The sequence below is a fragment of the Mustela lutreola genome, chromosome 11 (genome assembly GCF_030435805.1).
Source record: "Mustela lutreola isolate mMusLut2 chromosome 11, mMusLut2.pri, whole genome shotgun sequence".
Classification (NCBI taxonomy): Eukaryota; Metazoa; Chordata; class Mammalia; order Carnivora; family Mustelidae; genus Mustela; species Mustela lutreola.
The window spans coordinates 52,861,865-52,880,255 of NC_081300.1; the positions used below are offsets into that span (position 1 = coordinate 52,861,865).

Sequence of the window (18,391 nt, forward strand, 5' to 3'; positions counted from 1 at the left end):
AAAAAAAAAAATCTAGACTTTCTTATCACTCTGGTTATCTTCTGTGATCAAGAGTACATGTGTCAGGTGGCCACAAAACAGATGTAGGCTCAAACCACGTGTTGTATATTCTTAATTCTGGCTGGGGCGTCAGTCGGATGCTCAACCAACTGAGCTCAGTGTGGAGTCTGCTTGCCCCTCTCCCTCTACTTCTCCCCTTGCTTGAGCTGGTGCTTTCTCTTTAAAATAAATAAATGAAATCTTAAAAAAAAAAAAAAACAAAACTTCTGACGGGTTAAGCTAATGTGTCATATACCATAAGGCTATGTTGAGGAATTACTTAGCACTTCCTTGTTACTTTTTAGAAACTCTTTCAAGTAGAAGCCCATAAGAACTACAGATCAAAACCATAAAAGGACAACAAAAGAATTCCAAAGTATACATATACATAGAGTTTTCTAGTAGCCAAACAATATCTTTTTGATATAAACAAGTTATCCTCAGACGTTATTAACCATAACGCAAGCTGTGATCAAGCTGTGATTTGATCTGCTTTTAGTAGGGGCTGGTTTCTACAGGGAAGTCATGGTCAAAGCAGTCCTGGATTTGCTGAGTTGTATCAGATGGTCTGCACTTACTGAGTTGAAGACCACCGTAGAGAGAAGGCCTGCCTCAACCCACTATCTGTGGAGGGCAAAGGTCTCTTGATTTGGTCCAGCCAACAACAGTTTAACAAGCCCTCAAAAGAAGATTTAAAAAAATCAAATGCGGGGCTCCTGGGTGGCTCAGTGGGTTAAAGCCTCTGCCTTCGGCTCGGGTCATGGTCCCGGGGTCCTGGGATTGAGTCCCGCATGGGGCTCTCTGCTCAGCAGAGACCCTACTTCCTCCTCTCTCTCTGCCTGCCTCTCCGCCTACTTGTGATCTTTGTCTGTCAAATAAAGAAAAATCTTAAAAAAAAAAAAATCAAATGGGGTTAGCAGTGGGGGTGCTAGAACTGGTTCTTATCAGCTTGCTAGATAATTGTGCAAATCTCCTCCACAGTCTCTGTATAGTGACATTTCAATGATAGCTTGAAACTGACCTTGGTGTCAATGTTAACACAATGGAAATTGGGAAATAGTACCCCTGCCTCAGAGAGCAAATCATGAAGCATTTCCAGCACACCTGTGTGCATAGCATGGCACTGGTCAGAGTGTGGTCCACAGACAGGTGTCGAGTCACAAACTATTTGATGAACATATAGTAAGATACGCCATGAAAATTGAGAGTAAACTTCTAGAAACTTTTACAGCAATTCTAAAGACCATTTCATTGATTGAATCTAACAATAAGAAGACTGGGTCTTGGTTTTGGGTGCCTCGTTTTTAAAATTTCCTTTATCCAGTGATTTAATTTATTGCATTTTTACCAAAATATTGATCTGTAACAGACCGGACATCAAACAACAAACTAGCCCATCTCCAGAGACAGTTTGAGAAGCACTAACAGGAAACATTTGCAAATCCAGTGGACAAGGCAGAGGTAGTGCCTGTGGGATTAAGAACATATGAGGGAGGTAACTTGAAACTACAGGCTAGTTTAGAAAGCAAAAGGATGTGAAGAGGCCAAAAGAAAAAAAAGAAATGTGGAAGGATGTAAATTTAAAGGGACCAGTGCACAAATACAAGTTGGTGGCTTTAGCATCAGGTAAGCTGCCTACTTCTAAGAGGGTGTTTCTGGGTACAAGTGTGACATCTAGAACAACGGGGGGATTGTGATGTGCGTTTTATTCCAGGCTTTTCTCTTTAAGGGGACATTGCTGAGTGCTCCACGGAAAGAAAAACCATATCTTACGAGGAGTGGATTAATGAGAGAGGATGTTTAGTTTGCAAGAGAAGGAAGACAGGAGAATTTCCAATGATTTCAAAAGCTCTTGTGTGTTGGCACGGACTAATTCTGTCTAAGACATTGCGGGAAACCACCAAGGTGAGAGCTCAGAGAGGCACTAAGAATAATTCCGTAGTAGTCAGTTGTTCAAAGGAGGAATATGGGGCTTTTGCTGTATAGTGAGCTTCTTGGTCTGTGGAGGTGGTAAGCACAGGCCAGCTCATCCTTTGGCTGGGAAGTTGTTAAAATTGTACCACCATGGTACAAGGGATGGGAGCCTGAAGTAGGTGACAAGATTTCTTTCACACTGGAGCTCCCGCGGTTTTCTGAATATTAATCAGAGGTAGAAAAGAATTTGAGAAGTAGAGACCCATTGAGAGTGAGGTGAAAAAGCCGAAGAGAAGAGGTGAGGGAGCATTACCAACGCGGATGTTGGGTAGCAATGACCAGTGTTCAGGTGTCCTGGGAATGCATTTTGGCATAGATGAGGGCAAAGCTGCTAATAAGAGAAATTTGCTGCTGCTGTTTTGCATCAAGTAGGCCGAGAAGTGCTGAACTGATAATGAACCAGAGGTCGAGCTCCCCGCGGTGATTCGCTACACAGGCTGGACTCCTCACCCACCAAGTCCCAGATAAACCAGCGTCCTGGCTTGAGTCCTTCACGGGGTAAGAGCATAAACCAGGTGAAAACAAAGATGATAAGATGGAACATTAGCCCAGGCTCTTTTTTTTTCTTTTAAAGTGCTCCCCGCAACATGAGGCTTAAACTCATGACCCTGAGGATCAAGAGTTGTGTCCTCCACCAACTGAGCCAGCCAGTCAGGGGCCCCTTTAATTTGGATTCTCCATGTGCCATTAGATCAACTGAGTCACCAGAGAGTGAATCCTTACTCTGTAATGTGCTAAGAATTTAATAGACATAATCTTATGACAGAAGCAGCTCTGGCTACCCCCACTTGTTTGGTGGTAAGACTGAGGCCCAGAGCAGGTAACAGATCTCTGTCTTATCCAGCTACTAAGTACTGGAGTTTGCATAACTTGGAGGCCTCAATCCCCGTGTTGGGCTCTCTGCTCAGCGGGGAGCCTGCCCCCCCCCCCCACTTTTCTGCCTATTTGTGATCTCTGTCTGTCAAATAAATAAAATCTTTGAAAAATAAAAATACTGCCGAAGTCGGGCTCGGGGCTGGGCACGGAGCCTGCTTAAGATGCTCTCTCTCTCTGCCCTTCCCATCCTGTAAATGCTCTATTGCGCACTCGCTCTCTCAAAATAAAATGAAAATGAAAATACTTAAAAGGGAAGAACTCCACAAAACAAAATGTACATGGAAAAATTGCTCCCTTGTTTCAAAATATTTACAGCTGAACATCTCCAGGCCACCCAAAGTGTGGCGGTCAGTGGTCCATGCAGAGCCGGCTGCATGGTGAGAGGGCCGGTGGGGAGGGCCGTGGGGAGCGGCGCGGGGGTCCTGGAAGAGGGAGCCGGCTTCTCGCCTGCCCTCCCGGTTAGTGTTGGCTCCGGGGACGTGGCCATGAGAACGGTTTCCACTGAAGCCGTCCTCCACGGAAACCACAGAGACTAGGTAACCTTTCCTCTGTCGAAGTAGAAAAAAGCACGCTTGTGTGAGCGTGTAGGGGAAGGGCAGGGAATGTGGACAGAGAGGGAGGGGTGGTGTAATAACTCTTTAGTCATAAGACTTGCCAGTTGGTAGTTACTAGTATTCCAGACACTTCCTAATGCCAGACAAATGCCCCAAGCCTCGGCATGTCTGGCTCGGAGATCTATTCATCCGATAGCAGCCCGGCTCTTGCGGGAGACAGATCTCTGGGCAGCCGCGCTCCGCCGCTAATCAAACACAACATTGTTCTCCGCGGGAAGAATGGGAAGGTTTGTTTGAGAGTCACAACTTTTTTTTTTTTTTTTTTTTTTCTTTTCTAAGAGGCACCCTAGTTGTTTTAACAAGTTGCTACAAAACTTGGTCTTCCTGAGGTGAGGCTGTGGCGCACAGTGCCTGCACTGTACCAAAATCCAGGGAGGGAGGGGTCAGAGTTAGTCATTAAAAAGGGAAGAAAAAAAAAAAGCCCCAGGCACTTCATGCCTGGAAATGATGTAACAGGCAGCCACTCCTCTGTTAGAACTACAACCAAACAATGCTCAGGCAGTCCACGGCAGCTGCTCTCCAAATGTCAGCGCCAGCCCCGTCCAAAGAGCTTGAAAGGCAGCAAGCTGGAGGGTTTTGTGCTGTACCTTTCTCGCCCACATTTTCCCCAAGCCCTCCCAGGAACCTGGCAACAGGTAACGTGGCAACCTTTGCTTTATAAACTGGCAAGTGGCATCATTTGAGAGAACAAATGGATTTTCTTTTTTAAAGTCAGCTTCATCTCCCCCTGCCACCTCCATACTTCGCCCCCCCACCCCCCGCCCGCCAAGGAGCTGAGAAAAAGGCACTGCCTCCTGGCAGCCCTGCTCTCGAGTGCCGCCTTGTGGCTAAGCTCAGAATATCACCGAAGTACCCTGAAACCCGCGGCTCAGCTCGAGGTAAGTCACGCTAGGAAAAGGGCTGGACATCTTTGCTAGATTTGTCTTCCAAAAAAGCCCATCAAGAGCGCCAGTCAAGATTCAGAATGCCTTGCCCCCCCCCCCTTTTTTTTAAACGTATCGCCTTAACAAAAATTTTACCCCTGCTGCAGCATAAGGTCTCTGGGTTGAAGTTGTGGTTTTTTGTTGTTGTGTTTTAACAGCAGCTAGGGTAACATTTTTTTATGACTGCGAGTTGAAAAGCAAGAACTGCTGTAGCCGCGTGGTTAGGTGAGTGGCAGCAAGGAGCAATAGCCAAGAAACTGAGGATTCCTGTTGGGTGGGACGTGCATTTTCTATTTTTAATTTTTATGTGATTTTGTATATGTAACTTGTATGCGGAAATCTTTCTCTGGGGCAGAAGCATTTCTAATTCGTATTTCTGGCTTCCAGTTAGTCTACTTGCAAGGATTATTGAGATTTCCCAGACTGTGGGCCTTCCCAGAGAGTAGGGCCTGCAGTACCAGTTTAGCTTTTATCTCTGTGTGGGGCAAACACCCACAGAAATGCCAAGGGCACTATTTGCAACTAGTCTTTCTCTCAGGTACTCCCCCTTCTGATGTCTCTGATTTGGAGGGAAGGCTATAGTTGGTCGCTGCTGGTAGCTCCAGCCAGTTACGAGGGCATCCGTTCTTTCTACTTCTCTGGAAATGTTAACTGGAAACTAAGCAAGAGGTTTAGATCAAAGTAACTGTGCTCTTCAGAAAGTTCCATTAATTAACTAAATTAAAGGAAGTTAAATGATGTTTGGAGGAAAGTCATTTTAGAAGGCCCAGGTCCAGGGACTGAGGTCTGAAACTTCTAATGTAGACTTTTAATGAAGCTTGGCAGCAAGTTAAATACTATTAGAAATTGAGGGTTACCATATGGAAAACCAGTTGTTGCCTGAAATCAATCATTTCAAAGGAACATCTTGAAAGTAGACAGACATTTGGCTAGTGTTTGCCTAGACCATTTAATACTAAAGATAAAAAGCCCATGGCTCTGAGTAAGAATCATTTGACCAGTAGCCACGGTGAGTCATAGCCTTCTTAAGAACTAGGCACAAATATTGAAGTCAGGATGTTGAGAACATTGGGCTTACTAATTTGCAAGGCAGGGCTATTGCTTCCAGAAGGGAATGTGATCAGGATTTCACGGTTCATTTTCCTGGTCTTTCCAGCAGGTGCTGTTGAGTCATCCATGTACAGAAGTGACTGCCCTGGCTGTTTCATCTGTTAGGATTAAATTTCCACTTGTTCCATCACTTTATGAAGTGATTTCTACCATTGAGTCAGATATGTCACTTCCTCTAGGACTTAGGGATTTTTTTTTAATGTTTGTAACATTGTGTGTGTTTTTCAAAATTTGTCCCAGCCAGTCTGCAGGTTTTCCTGGATTGAATGGATTGTTTACAGGAGGGGAAGATTCCGGGCCCAAGGTCAGGGTTACCAAATTATATAAGGTTTCCTGTTTGGGCAGTTGGTCTACCAACCCCTCAGGTTAGTGCAGACTGGGGCTTGCCAAAGGACATCATGCCTACAAGGCCTGGGAGTAAGGATGGTGCCAGGAGCAGGGAAGGAAATTTTTCTTTTAAGCTTCTCATCAGCTAGCTTTCATTTCTTGTCAGATGTCACTTCACATTAATACTTTCCTATAGTTCTCTGTAGGTGATTTTTTTTTTTTTCCCCTGACTGGGAATTCTGAGAGAGGAATTTAGTTAAGGATGTAGGAACCAGTAGGTCAGGCATTGTGGTCCCTTCTGTTCACGATGACCACAGTGCCTGGAATGGGTGTGGCACATGGGACTACCACAGTAAAGTATTTTTTTTTTAATTAATATATAATGTATTGGACGCCTGGGTGGCTCAGTGGGTTAAGCCGCTGCCTTTGGCTCAGGTCATGGTCTCAGAGTCCCGCATTGGGCTCTCTGCTCAGCAGGGAGCCTGCTTCCCTCTTTCTCTCTCTCTGCCTGCCTCTCCGTCTACTTGTGATTTCTCTCTGTCAAATAAATAAATAAATAAAATCTTAAAATATATATATATATATATATATATATATATATAATGTATTACTTGTTTCAGGGGTACAGGCTTGTGATTCATCAATCTTACACAATTGGCAGTTCTCACCATAGCACATACCCTCCCCAGTGTCCATCACCCAGCCATCTCCTCCCTCCCACTGCCCCTCCACTCCAGCAAACCTCAGTTTGTTTCCTGAGATTAAGAGTCTCTTGTGGTTTGTCTCCCTCTCTGGTTTTGTCTTATTGCATTTTCCCCCCTTCCCCTATGATCCTCTTGTTTATCAGATTCCTCCTATCAGCAAGATCATATGATAATTGTCTTTCTCCCATTGACTTATTTCGCTTAGCATAATACCCTGTAGTTCAACCACCTCGTTGCAAATGGCAAGATTTCAGGTTTTTTTGATGGATATATATATATATATATATATATACACCACATCTTCTTTTTCCATTCATCTGTTGATGGATATTGGGGCTCTTTCTGTAGTTTGGTTATTGTGGACATTGCTGTTATAAACATTGGGGTGCATGTGTCCCTTCGAATCACTACATTTGTATCTTTGGGGTAAATACCCAGTAATGCAAGTGCTGGGTCATAGCTCTATTTTCAACTTTTTGAGGAACCTCCATACTGTTTTCTAGAATGGCTGCACCAGCTTGCATTCCCAACAGTGTAGGAGGTTTCCCCTAGTAAAATACTTGTTAAAATGAAGGAATGAACAGGGTTGAGAAGATATTTCCTGGAGAAAAAGAAAAAAGGACCACTAATCTGGAAAGGGAGTCACCAGGGTAGAAGTGAAATGAATACTCAGCAAAGCCATTCTCTGTGACATTGGATATTGCATTCGAATCTCTTATCACCAGTGCCCACTTCTGTTTGGCATTGGCCAAGGGCTGGCCAAGTGCAATTGTGATTGGCCAGCTTTCGCCATGAGCTAGTATGCAAAAGCACAAACTAATATCACCTGACTGGTTGGTCCTATGGATTATTCAGCTAACTTCCTCCAACTTCTGTTTGGCTTTACCCACGGGCCCTGGGCAAATGGCCAAGTGAGGGGCCTGTGATGCTAACTGCCCATTTGCCGTGCATCTGCCTTGCTTTGCCTGCCTATTATTCTGCTATTCTCTGCTTGCAAAAGATGGATATCTGAGAGCCAAGAACTTTCTTTACCTCTTGATCTTACTTCATGGAAATTAGTGGCACCTACACAATGGGACCTGGAGCCTGGAATACAGGGAAAAATCTGGAATGGAGCCACACAACCAAACAGGACTCTTCTGCCAGGTTATTTGGTGACTGGTAAACAAAGTAGAACTCAAGCCTACCTAACCCCGGGTCTGTTTGGAGTAGCTGACGGTCAATGGGAGAGGGGTTATCAGGCACAGATTGCCAGCTTGTCCTGCTTGAGAAAGCGAGTTGGCTGTGTAGCCAGTGACCTGTGCGCAAACCAGCGTATGTCACGAGTCCAGTCAGGCTAAGTCCTAACTGAAACTTCCAGCTGGATGTGTTGGTAGCCCCCACTCACTGCTAGACTGTTCTGGGCTTTGGAGAGAGGGCAGCGCTATCAAAGCTGCCTGCTTCTGCCGCCCTTATGGACTGGGGGTCTGCAGGGAGGGCTTGGCCTGGAGCAGAAGCTTTGCACAAGGCAAGCTCAAATCCCCCCAACCCGGGAAAACAGGATGTGTGGGGAAGTGAAGAAGAAAGAAAACCCATCCACCATTCCTTCCTGTTGGTTTCAGCATGATGAGGAATAATTATCCGGGTCTGGAGAGCAGGGCATGTGGGAGGCCACAGGACGCCCTGGTGTGTGTAGTTAGGCAGTTAATTATTCATCCCACTCCATTCCTCTTTCCTCTCTGAAACCCCCCTTTTCAAAGGAAAAACAGGAAAACTGACTGGGTTAATCTGTAGAACACAGTTTCTGTTAGCCCACTCAGCCCAGGAAGGAGACCTGCCCACTACTGAGTCTCAGATAACTGAATCAGCGCTTAAAATGACACCTCCTTATCCAGCTGTGTCCTTGACAGATGAGGACACAGATCTAGAGAAGGACCTGTCCACGTGTCCCCAGGCCTCTCTGTCCATACCAAACTTTAGACAGGACTTCGGTCCACCAATCAGTGTTTACAGTTGGTAGGAAAAGGGCCCCTTAAAGACTGCATTATAAACTCTATTTTACAGTTGGGTTTTTGTCAGTTGGCAAAAATGTAATAAAAATAATCTAGGAAACTGAAGAGGCCCGCACTAAAACGGTATCAGTTTACTCTACCTGCCCCCACCAATGTCCACCTTCACTGTGTTCAAGAGAGCCAGGCACTGTTCCTGGAATCCCAATTCCACAAGTGACGAGGGGACTGGAGAGTGGGCTGCCCAGGTTCTCCAGGGAGGGGTCTGACTGGAGCCTTGACTTCTTCCCCTCCAAACCTCCACTTAGATTAGAAAGAGTTGCCTTTTGTCATTAAGATTCTACTTTGAACTCTTAGAAGAACCTTAGCTGAATTTTAAAAGCCCTTATTTGACTCTCTTGGTTGGATGTCTTTGGAATTCAGAACTTTTGAGGATCGTAGAAAGCTAATATACCTGACATTCCCTGGGGGTCTAGGGCAGCGCCCTAGGGGTCGAGGGAGTCTAGGGGGTCTATGGCTGCGCCTCTTGATGATGGACTCTAATCTGTTTGTATTCAGAAAGAGGTAGCACAGCCGCACTGCAGGAAGTTCCAAGGTCAGGTTTTGGCCAATGGCTTTCAGAATTGCAGATGAAGGAATGATGTTTCCCTGCTCCTTTGGAAGCCTTGGAGCCATAGGACTTTCTCCTTCAGAGGCATCTACGGCCCTGCCGGGAGTTGTGTCCTAACCAAGCCTACAGAGAGGATTGGGGCGGGTGTGGGGGGGGTGGGGGATGGCTGGGGAGGGGTGGTAGCAGACTCTATTTCCATATGTTTAAGGAAGAGAGAAATCCAAGGTTAGGTATGATGCTACTCCTGATGTCTCTCTTTGTGTTGGAGTTCTGGGTGTTCATTGGTTTCACACACTGTATTCAGAAACATCTTGTTCTGGTTTTTGTGAAAATGGTAATTGGGGTGTTCGTAGGGGGGCTTTCAAGTAACCTTTCCCCACAAGGTGGAGTGATGTGTACATAAACTACAGAGTGGGGTAGTCTTACGTGTTCTTGGAAGAGAAACACCTCATATTTGCAAGGTTGTGTGGATGTGTTTTCATTCATCTTTTCCATCCTCATTATGACCCCCTGCCCTCAGGCTATAGTTGCTTCCCCATAAAATAAATAAAACCAACATTCTTCTCCTTGACCCACCATAATTTATACTCACAGGAGGGTGGCTCTATGCGAGGTTCAGGCTGGGCGCCATGCTAAGTACGGGCAGCTTAGGACACTCCCCTAAAAGTTTCTCTGCAAAAGCACTCTTGATTCGCTGGAGCCCTACCTAGTATACACAGTTTAAAAATTCTTTTTTATTTTTAAATTTTACTTATTTATTAGAGAACACAAGCAGGGCAGAGGGAGAGGCAGAAGCAGATTCCCTGCTGAGCAGGTAGCCGACATGGGGGCTCCATCCAAGGACCCTGGGATCATGACCTGAGCTGAAGGCAGCTGCTTTAACCGACTGCGCTGCCCAGGCGCTCCCAAAATCATTTTCAAAATGCACATTTTACACTGCATTTCCAACCCCGGAGAGAGGAGATAATCCATGTAAGAGCTTGAGTTAAAGAATAAACTGAGGGGCAGTTAGGTATGTTAGCGAACAGACAGATAGATATAGATGAAGCACTAGAAAATTTCAGGATCTAAAGCACCCCACCGCCGGCTGATGTAGGTAATGTTCTTTTCAAAAAGAACCGGAGAAAGTAAAGACAGAATGATTTGGTTTCTCGATTTCTGATTGTAGATGAAAGATTTAGCCAAGTCTCAGTTCTTTGAAGAGGCAACTACACCCACAGCAAACCTACAAAGCAGATGTTAATACAGTCTGTGTGATGTGCCTGGGTCTGGGGGTTTGTAATTTACACCGGTTGTAATTGACATAGCAGTACAACTGCGGAGCTGGCAAGGTGCAGGAATGCGGAAAAACTAGAGGAAACCAGCGCCAGTGTTCGGATTGAAAGTAACTACCAATAAAGACAGGGAAATGGATCACAGAGAGGGGAAGCATTTGGATAGCCGCTGCTCAAAGATTCAGCCGGTTTGCAGTTGCTGATACCTTGTCAGGTCTCCAGATAAAGGCAAGTCTTGTCACCCTCAGGCACCTGGCTGAGAGGTAATAAAACAGTTGCCTTATCTCCTAAGGGTGGAGTTGGTCAAACCTCGGTGGTAATTATAGTAAACTGAAATTGCCTGTCATTTACCGCCCCCCCCCCAAAAAAAAAGAGGGCGAAAGGAAGAGGCTTAAGGCAGGAAACTGTCACCCTCTTTGGATTTTAAAAAGCAAGCAAAACAGCCAGGAGTTTTCCTGGGAGTGAGAAAAAACAGCCTGGCCAGGCTGCCCTCTCCTGGGGGTAACAGGATTGCTGACAGCTCAGGTCCACGTGATGGTCTAGAAAAGAGGCTCAAGCTGATGAAAATCCAAGAAATCTTCTTAGGAGTCTTCCTTTCTAAATGTAAATGACTGAGTCCGTGCTTTGCTAAGGAGGGAAGGAAGTCACAATCACACCGAGTGACTCATTCAGTGCTGTTAGCTCAGGCAGTTGGATAAAAAGTTTTAGCAAAAGCAGCAACAAATCTACTTTAAATACTAGCACAGTAAGGAAATTCCTCTCTTTCAGGCTGAATGCCAACTGCACAAAAGAGCTCCTGTTGACATCTCATTTACAATCTCCCCCAGGACACAGACAAGACCATTTCAATAAACCCGGCTCAGAAACACCTATTGTTCGAAATCTTCAACTAGCCACAGGCTACCACCACTCCCTATTGTTTTGTAAAAGAAAAGATTTAGAAGGAGAAAGATTGCCACTGTGGAAGCTCTGAAAAGAGGAAGGAAAAAAGTCCTTTGACCCGATGCTGTCAGAGAGCGTGCATGAAGAATAAAGTTAATGGATTTCCATTTTTATAAGAAGTGCCTAAGAAATGCCTGTTAAGTTTCTGAACTGGGGATGGGGAATTCTAAATTCAACGCCAACTTTGTGTGTATAAGAAGTGAACCCCTGCCAACGGGTTTGCTAAATGAAATGCCATAGGCTATACTTACCCTATTCTCAGCCCTACAAAAGCCCTGTTAGCACCAATAGCAGAGCACCAGGTGAGTCTTTGATCTGGGCTGTTGCCCTGGGAATTAGAGCTGGACTGTCCTTTCCAAGTAGAATTTCCAGGCTCAGAGCCCACTCCTCCCTGTTAATGATTTCTTTCTTTTTCATCGCCCCGTTTTGCTCCCTCTTTTAGTAAAAGTTGAACACTCTCTGGAGTTATGTAATGTCCTTAGATAGTTGTTCTTCACTATGCTTCAAATTCAGGGATATATTTGTGTTTACCCCCCAAAAGGGGCCCTCTTCATCTGCTCCTTATCTTGACCCTTGTAATACGTCTTGCAGTTAACCTTACCTATCTCTGCAAATGATCCCTTTATCTACCCAGAGCTCAAGCCCACACTGGGCATTATCTCTAATTCCTTTGAGTCCAAACCCCTCTTAAATCCGTCTGGAATCCTTCTACCTCCTGCAAACCAGCTTTCTGCTTTCCTAGATGCCATTACAATACTCCCCTCCTGAGGATCACAGCAACTTCCTAACTCACGGTTTCTCTAACCACCAGTTGTGACTTATTCAGGGGTCATGAAACCAATTGAGGCGGGTCATGCAGTTTCACCACTTAAAAAAATGAAGTAGATTAGAAAATGTGAGATTGCGTCAGACAAAGGAAAAAGTACTGTTTTGTGAGATTTGTTTCAGTTTGTGTTTGCATCTGGATCTCTGTACGTTCTGGGCAACAGGTAAAAACGGATTTTGTTTGCCACGATATTCTGAGAAATACTTTTCTGATTGCTCTCACTGGGTCTGCCTGATGCCTGCTTCAGGAGCCTGCTTCACTGCTGGATACACTTGGAGCAAGGGTTGAAGACACTGAACAGAAGCTGTCACTCCAAACGACAGGTCTGCCCACAGGAGAGTCTCGGGCTTTGGAGAGTCTGAGTAACTGGGCTCCTGCTCACTTTTCAGAAGGGCCTTGGAACTCTGCATCCTGACTGCTTCTACTCTTCCTTATTAAAACCATCAAGTTCACGGGAAAGTTAAAGGGACTTAGAAAATAAAACAGCCTCCATAATGGATTCCTGCCCAGGCAAGTCCAGACATTTAAAGGAATAGTCTTGCTGTTGTTTGCTATCATATGGAGAGATGTTAAGCTTTCCTTTTTATATTGGAAATGAAAAAGTAAAGAAATCTGCACATGCCGACCATCCCTGATAGTGGTCATTCCACGAAAGCCCATGAGACAGACACAACCTTCCTGAAGTTGCCAGCAAGCACATCCTTATCCCTTCCTTAGTGTTGGGGCCCTGCCACCGCTCTGCATCTTGCTGGGAAGAGAGGTGGCCCCAGTTCTTGCAACTCCTCCCCCAAAATCCCGTGCCTGAACCGCACTAAAAGAAGTCCCTGTTTTTTCGCCGGGTGCCTTAAACTTACTTATGTTATGGAGTCTGGGTCTAGAGAACCTGCTCCATTAAGTGGAAGGGCTACAGAAATTCACCTTTTTTTTTTTTTTTTTTAAATTTTATTTATTTATTTATTTATTTGACAGTGAGAGATCACAAGTAGGCAGAGAGGCGGGCAGAGAGAGAGGAGGGAAGCAGGCTACCTGCTGAGCAGAAAGCCCGATGTGGGGCTTGATCCCAGGACCCTGAGATCATGACCTGAACCGAAGGCAGCGGCTTAACCCACTGAGCCACCCAGGCGCCCCCAGAAATTCACCTTTTTAGGGGGAAAAAAAAAAGAAAGAAAAACAGCAATTTTAAATTCTGTAATTTAGAAGCCAGTGTGCTGCTTTTTTTTTCTTAAACTGATTAGCAGTAGCTTGCCTTTGTTTGGCAGAAAATAGGACAGAAACTTACTCTAAGAATGTGAATGTGAATGTGCTCTCTAAGTCACTGCTGTGATTCTGCACAAAACTACTATGTACTCTGACATCAAGCAGTTAGAGCACGTGTGCTTATGGAGGATTTTAACTTTATTCCTTGGGCTTCTCAAAAGAGAGGGAGAAGCAGACTCCCTGCTGAGCAAGGAGCCCCAATGAGGGGCTCAATCCCAGGATTTATGACCTGAGCTGGAGGCAGCTTCTTAACCGAATGAGCCATCCATGTGCCCCGGTTTTGAATTAAATTTAAATGAATCCCACATTAAAAAAAAATAATAATAATGAAAGCCTCTTAATATTATTTGATATTTCACTGTCTTTAAGAACTTAAGGAACATTGACCCATAAACACTGAACACTGGCATTGCACTGATGTTTTCACACCTAACATCTTACCGTTTCCAGAATGCCATCTTCTTACATGTCTAATTGCCTGTGGGACACACTGCTGTTTGCTCTCTCATCACCACCCTCCTTGCCAACAGGCCTCAGTGCTGTTAACTTTTCCAAGCAGCCATGACTTTTTGGGAAGTCAGTCCCTCCCCTAGATACGGAGTCTGAATCTTCATTGAACCGAAGTGTGATCGTAGTGATTCTGGGAAGGTTTCCCTCTCTAGTCAAAGCAACACAAGGCAAGGACATTGTTTTTGCTCCTCTGGACGTTGTCATCAGCAAGAGATACCCTGAAGTGTGACTGCCATCTGGGGACCCTGTGGCAGGGTCTGCCTGAGCAGACAAACCCGTACGGAGGATGACAGGTGGAAAGATGGTAGGAAGCTGGTTTGGATATATTCAATGGCTGCCTAACCTCTAGATTTGCTGTTATTTGAGAAAATGAATGCCTTTCCCATCTAAGTCACTTTGATTTTATTTATAAAATTTTATTTGCTTATTTATTTATTTGGCTTGGGCTTATGCAGATGAATTTATATATGCTAAGCGTCATGCTTGCACGAACACTCCTGTTCATTCATCAAGATTCACTTTATTTGTGTTCCATTAGTACCTCCTACATATCTTTATCGTAAAACGCACCACAGGGGTGCATGAGTGGCTCAGTTGGTTAAGCATCTGGCTCTTGATTTCAGCTCAGGTCATGAGCTCAGGGTCACGAGATTGAGCCCTGCATTGGGCTCTGTGCTGGGTGCAGAGCCTGCTTAGGACTCCCTCCCTCTGCCCCCCCCCCCCCATCCTCCCTGTGCTCTGGCAAACTCAATCAAAACAAAACAAAAACCCAAAAAACTTATCAGACTTTGCTTGTTACAGCACTTCTCCAATGCTCTTGTATGAGAACGAGGAAAGTTAGTGATCAGGCAGATCTTTGTTTACTACTGTTTACTTGTTGGATTAAATGATTCTTTTTTTCTTTTTAAAAAGATTTTATTTATTCATTTGAGAGAGATAGCACAAGCAGGGGAGAGGCAGAGGGAGTGGGAGAAGCAGACTTCTAGCTGAGCAGGGAGCCCAAAGTGAGGCCCAGGACCCTGGGATGATGATCAGGAGGGGAGGGCAGGATATGAATGGCACCTGCTCACTCTAAGTTCAAATACTTGAAAATTTAAAGTTTCAGACCCTATCCAAGCTCTGTTTAAGGCTTGTCAACTAGATTTCCTTAGTTCACTATAGTAATAAGGTAGACTACCAGCCCCCAAATTATCCGCTTCAATTACTACAATTCTATTAAACAACCACTTCTCTGCTTTCCGTACCTGAGAGACAATTTTGCATGATGTTTCAAAATGTAAGTTTTAGAGGCAGACGTTGATTTAAAAGTGTGTCACCTAGGGAAGGTTGTTTACTTTCTTTGAATATCAGTTTCTTATTGTGTAAAAGGAGGACTAGAATACCTTCCTGAAAAGGTTGTTGGAAGGATAAAATGAAGTAATATATGAGAAATGCTCAGCACATTCCCTGACACATAGTAAGTGCTCAATAAGTGTATACATTAACAGCAACAATAATGTCAACAATTTCATAAGAGAAATCCCTTCCTTTTCTCTTAGCAGCTACTGAGCCAGGTGCATCCTATGCAAAGGGCCTGTGACACGCCAAAGCAATAGTTCCATGTGAAGGTAGTCAGATTATGCCATCCATCTCTATGACAACCACGCTCCTCATTTATTTTGTCCAGTGCCAGATGGGTGGTATGTGATGAGACAAAACTGAACCTCAGGCTAAAACTGTCATTCAGTATATTCACTAGCAGTACCCCTGCCAGGGATGCCCTCAAACTTTGGATTTCATGTGGCCTTTATTTACTTTTAAAGATTTTATTTATTTCTTTATTTATTGGACAGAGAGAGAAATCACAAGTAGGCAGAGAGGCAGGCAGAGAGAGAGGGGAAAGCAGGCTCCCTGCCTAGCAGAGAGTCCGATGTGGGGCTTGATCCCAGGATCCTGAGATCATGACCTGAGTGGAAGGCAAAGGCTTAACCCACTGAGCCACCCAGACACTCCTTCATGTGACCTTTAAATTCATAGTTTCAGTCATAGAAGTACTTCTGAAACACGGACTATCTCAGACATATTTTCATTTTTAGTTATTTCCCAAGGACAAAATAAAGCCAAAGATACCTCAATGTCTGCCATTTAGTCCATTTTGCTATTACTAACAAAGGAAGATTAGATTAGAAAAGATTGTTGAGAAAAAAAATTTGAGCTTAAGTGAAGTGTGGGTAGCACTCTATCCTATAAGTGGTCTTGGATATAAAATCAAACCGGGGCATCTGGGTGACTCAGTTAGTTGAGACTCTGACTTTGGCTCAGGTCATAATCTCAGGGTACTAGAATTGAGCCCTGCATGGGGCTCCCTGCTCAGTGGGGAGCCTGCTTCTCCCTCTTCCTTTGCCTCCCCCCCTGCTCATGCTCTCTGTTTCTCAAATTAGTAAATAAAAAACTAAAAAAAGAAACAAAACCAACCTAAACTTTCTCAGGAAAAAAAGGGTTGGCATTCTAGAGAAAGGAGTAAAAGGAACAATGTTGGTTGAAGGGGTCCTATGCCCAGGGCACTTAGAAAGAATGGATTTATGGGGTGCTTGGGTGGTACAGTCAGTTAAGTGGCTGACTCTTGATTTGGGCTCAGGGTCATGGGATAGAGCCCCATGTCAGTCTCCATGCTCAGTGCCGAGTCTTTGGAAGTCTCTCTCTCCCTCCCCACCCCATACTCTCTCTTTCACTCTCTAAAATAAACCTTTTTTAAAAAAATTAATTTGTTAATTAATTAATTTGACAGAGAGAGAAGGAGAGATCACAAGTAGGCAGAGAGAGGGAGAGGGGGAAGCAGGCTCCCAAAGAGCCAGACACAGGCCTCGATCCCAGGACCCTGAGATCATGACCTGAGCCTAAGGCAGAGGCTTAACCCACTGAGCCACCCAGGTGACCCAAATTCATAGTTCTTATAAAAAAGGTTTACTTTAGGAGTGCCTGGGTGGCTCAGTGGGTTAAGCCTCTGCCGTAGGCTCAGGTCATGATCTCAGGGTCCTGGGATCAAGCCCCGTGTCCCACTCTCAGCTCAGCGGGGAGCCGGCTTCACTCTCTCTCTCTGCCTGCCTCTCTGCCTACTTGTAATCTCTCTAGCTCTCTCATTCTGTGCCAAATAAATAAATAAATCTTTAAAAAAAATATTAAAAAGTATGAATTTATAGGGCTCCCGGGTGGCTCCGTCGTTAAGTGGCTGCCTCTGGCTCAGGTCATGATTTCCAGTCATGCCCTGCATCTGGCTCCCTGCTTGGCTGGAGGCCTCCTCCTCCTCCTTCCACTCCCCCTGCTTGTGTTCCCTCTCTTGCTGTCTCTCTGTCAAATAAATAAGTGAAATCTTTAAAAAACAAAAATAAAATTTTTTTTTAAAGTATATAAATGACAGAATGCCTGGATAAAGTAAAAGTCTTGTGATCTCAGGCAATGCACTTAAGTGTTCTGTGCTTCATTTATAACAAACTGTAGAGTGCATTCTGTAGCATTTTATAATAATCTGTAGAATGGGACCATAACTATAAGATAGTTGTTACAGTAAACATGAAAGGCAGCAGGTGTGAAAGCCCTGTGTAAATTGCAAAGTGCTCTGCAGATGTTGTAGTAGGAACAACAGCAGTAGTCCTAATGATTGTCACTTTTTTGGGAGCCAGTTGAGTAAATTTTCCAAACCACAACTCTTCTGGAGCAGCATAAATTGAGTTCGCCTTTGGCTAATGTTGAGTTGGGGTTCTGGGGATAATTTTATAAAATTTGCATGAAATTGCAAATTCAGGCAAATAGGAGGGGGGAAATGCCATAAAAATTAGGAGGGCCAAAAGGAATGGGCTCTAGTCATCAAATTGCATACTTCCTCTCCCACCCACCCCAAAACACTCATAATATTTGATATAAAAATAACATGGCAACAAATAGCTGCATGAAAAAGAAATAGTTCTTCCAGTATTGATAGGATAGGATAAAGTGGATTTTAAAAGTGATGGGAATCAAACAAAACTTGGAGAGGAGATAGAAAATAATTTTTCATATGCTGCATAGAGTTGATAGCTTTGGTGGTTTTGAATAAATGAGTAAAAGAGTTGGGACTGGTGGGTCTAATGTTACCATGGTAAATGCTAGTTGGGGGTCTCTAGTTTCTTGAATAGAAACTTGCTTCTATAGAATAGGTAGAATCCAGAGGCACCCAATAAAAGGCTCTAGGATGCCCCTTTGTGAATTTGGAGCAAGGAGGAGAGCTGAGTCTCGAGCAGATAATCTTTGAGGGGAGTTGTTGGGGAAATGGACTTGGCAATAGCCAGGTGAGGAGAGAAAAAATCCAAGGGAGACCTTGGTAGGTGGTAGGCAGTTGGAGTGGAGCTAGCTAGTCCCAGCAAAGGGAAAGGGAGGTGTTGGGTAAGGGGAGGCCAGGAAA

General features: G+C 44.5%; 2 protein-coding genes across 43 annotated transcripts in view; one reads left to right on the plus strand and one right to left on the minus strand.

Annotated features, from left to right (window-relative positions):
* Nucleotides 1-18,391, minus strand: part of DLGAP1 (DLG associated protein 1) — an 889,418-nt gene that overhangs the window by 69,242 nt on the left and 801,785 nt on the right. The gene's annotated exons all lie outside the window — the stretch shown is intronic.
* Nucleotides 3,574-18,391, plus strand: part of LOC131811671 (uncharacterized) — a 39,177-nt gene continuing 24,359 nt past the window's right edge. For 5 of the 26 annotated variants that reach the window (XR_009346050.1, XR_009346054.1, XR_009346057.1 and 2 more), the window contains exons 1-2: nt 3,961-4,381; nt 4,585-4,700. Coding sequence is in view for 5 of the 26 variants with exons in the window: in XM_059140376.1 (XP_058996359.1) it covers nt 3,723-3,730; nt 4,215-4,381; nt 4,585-4,651; nt 11,208-11,412 (447 nt within the window). In the remaining 21 variants the exon portion in view is untranslated. Of the gene's footprint in view, nt 3,731-3,951; nt 4,382-4,584; nt 4,701-5,582; nt 6,448-11,207; nt 16,921-18,391 lie in introns of those variants that run through there. The other 21 variants (XR_009346051.1, XR_009346058.1, XR_009346055.1 and 18 more) reach the window with 16 other exon arrangements.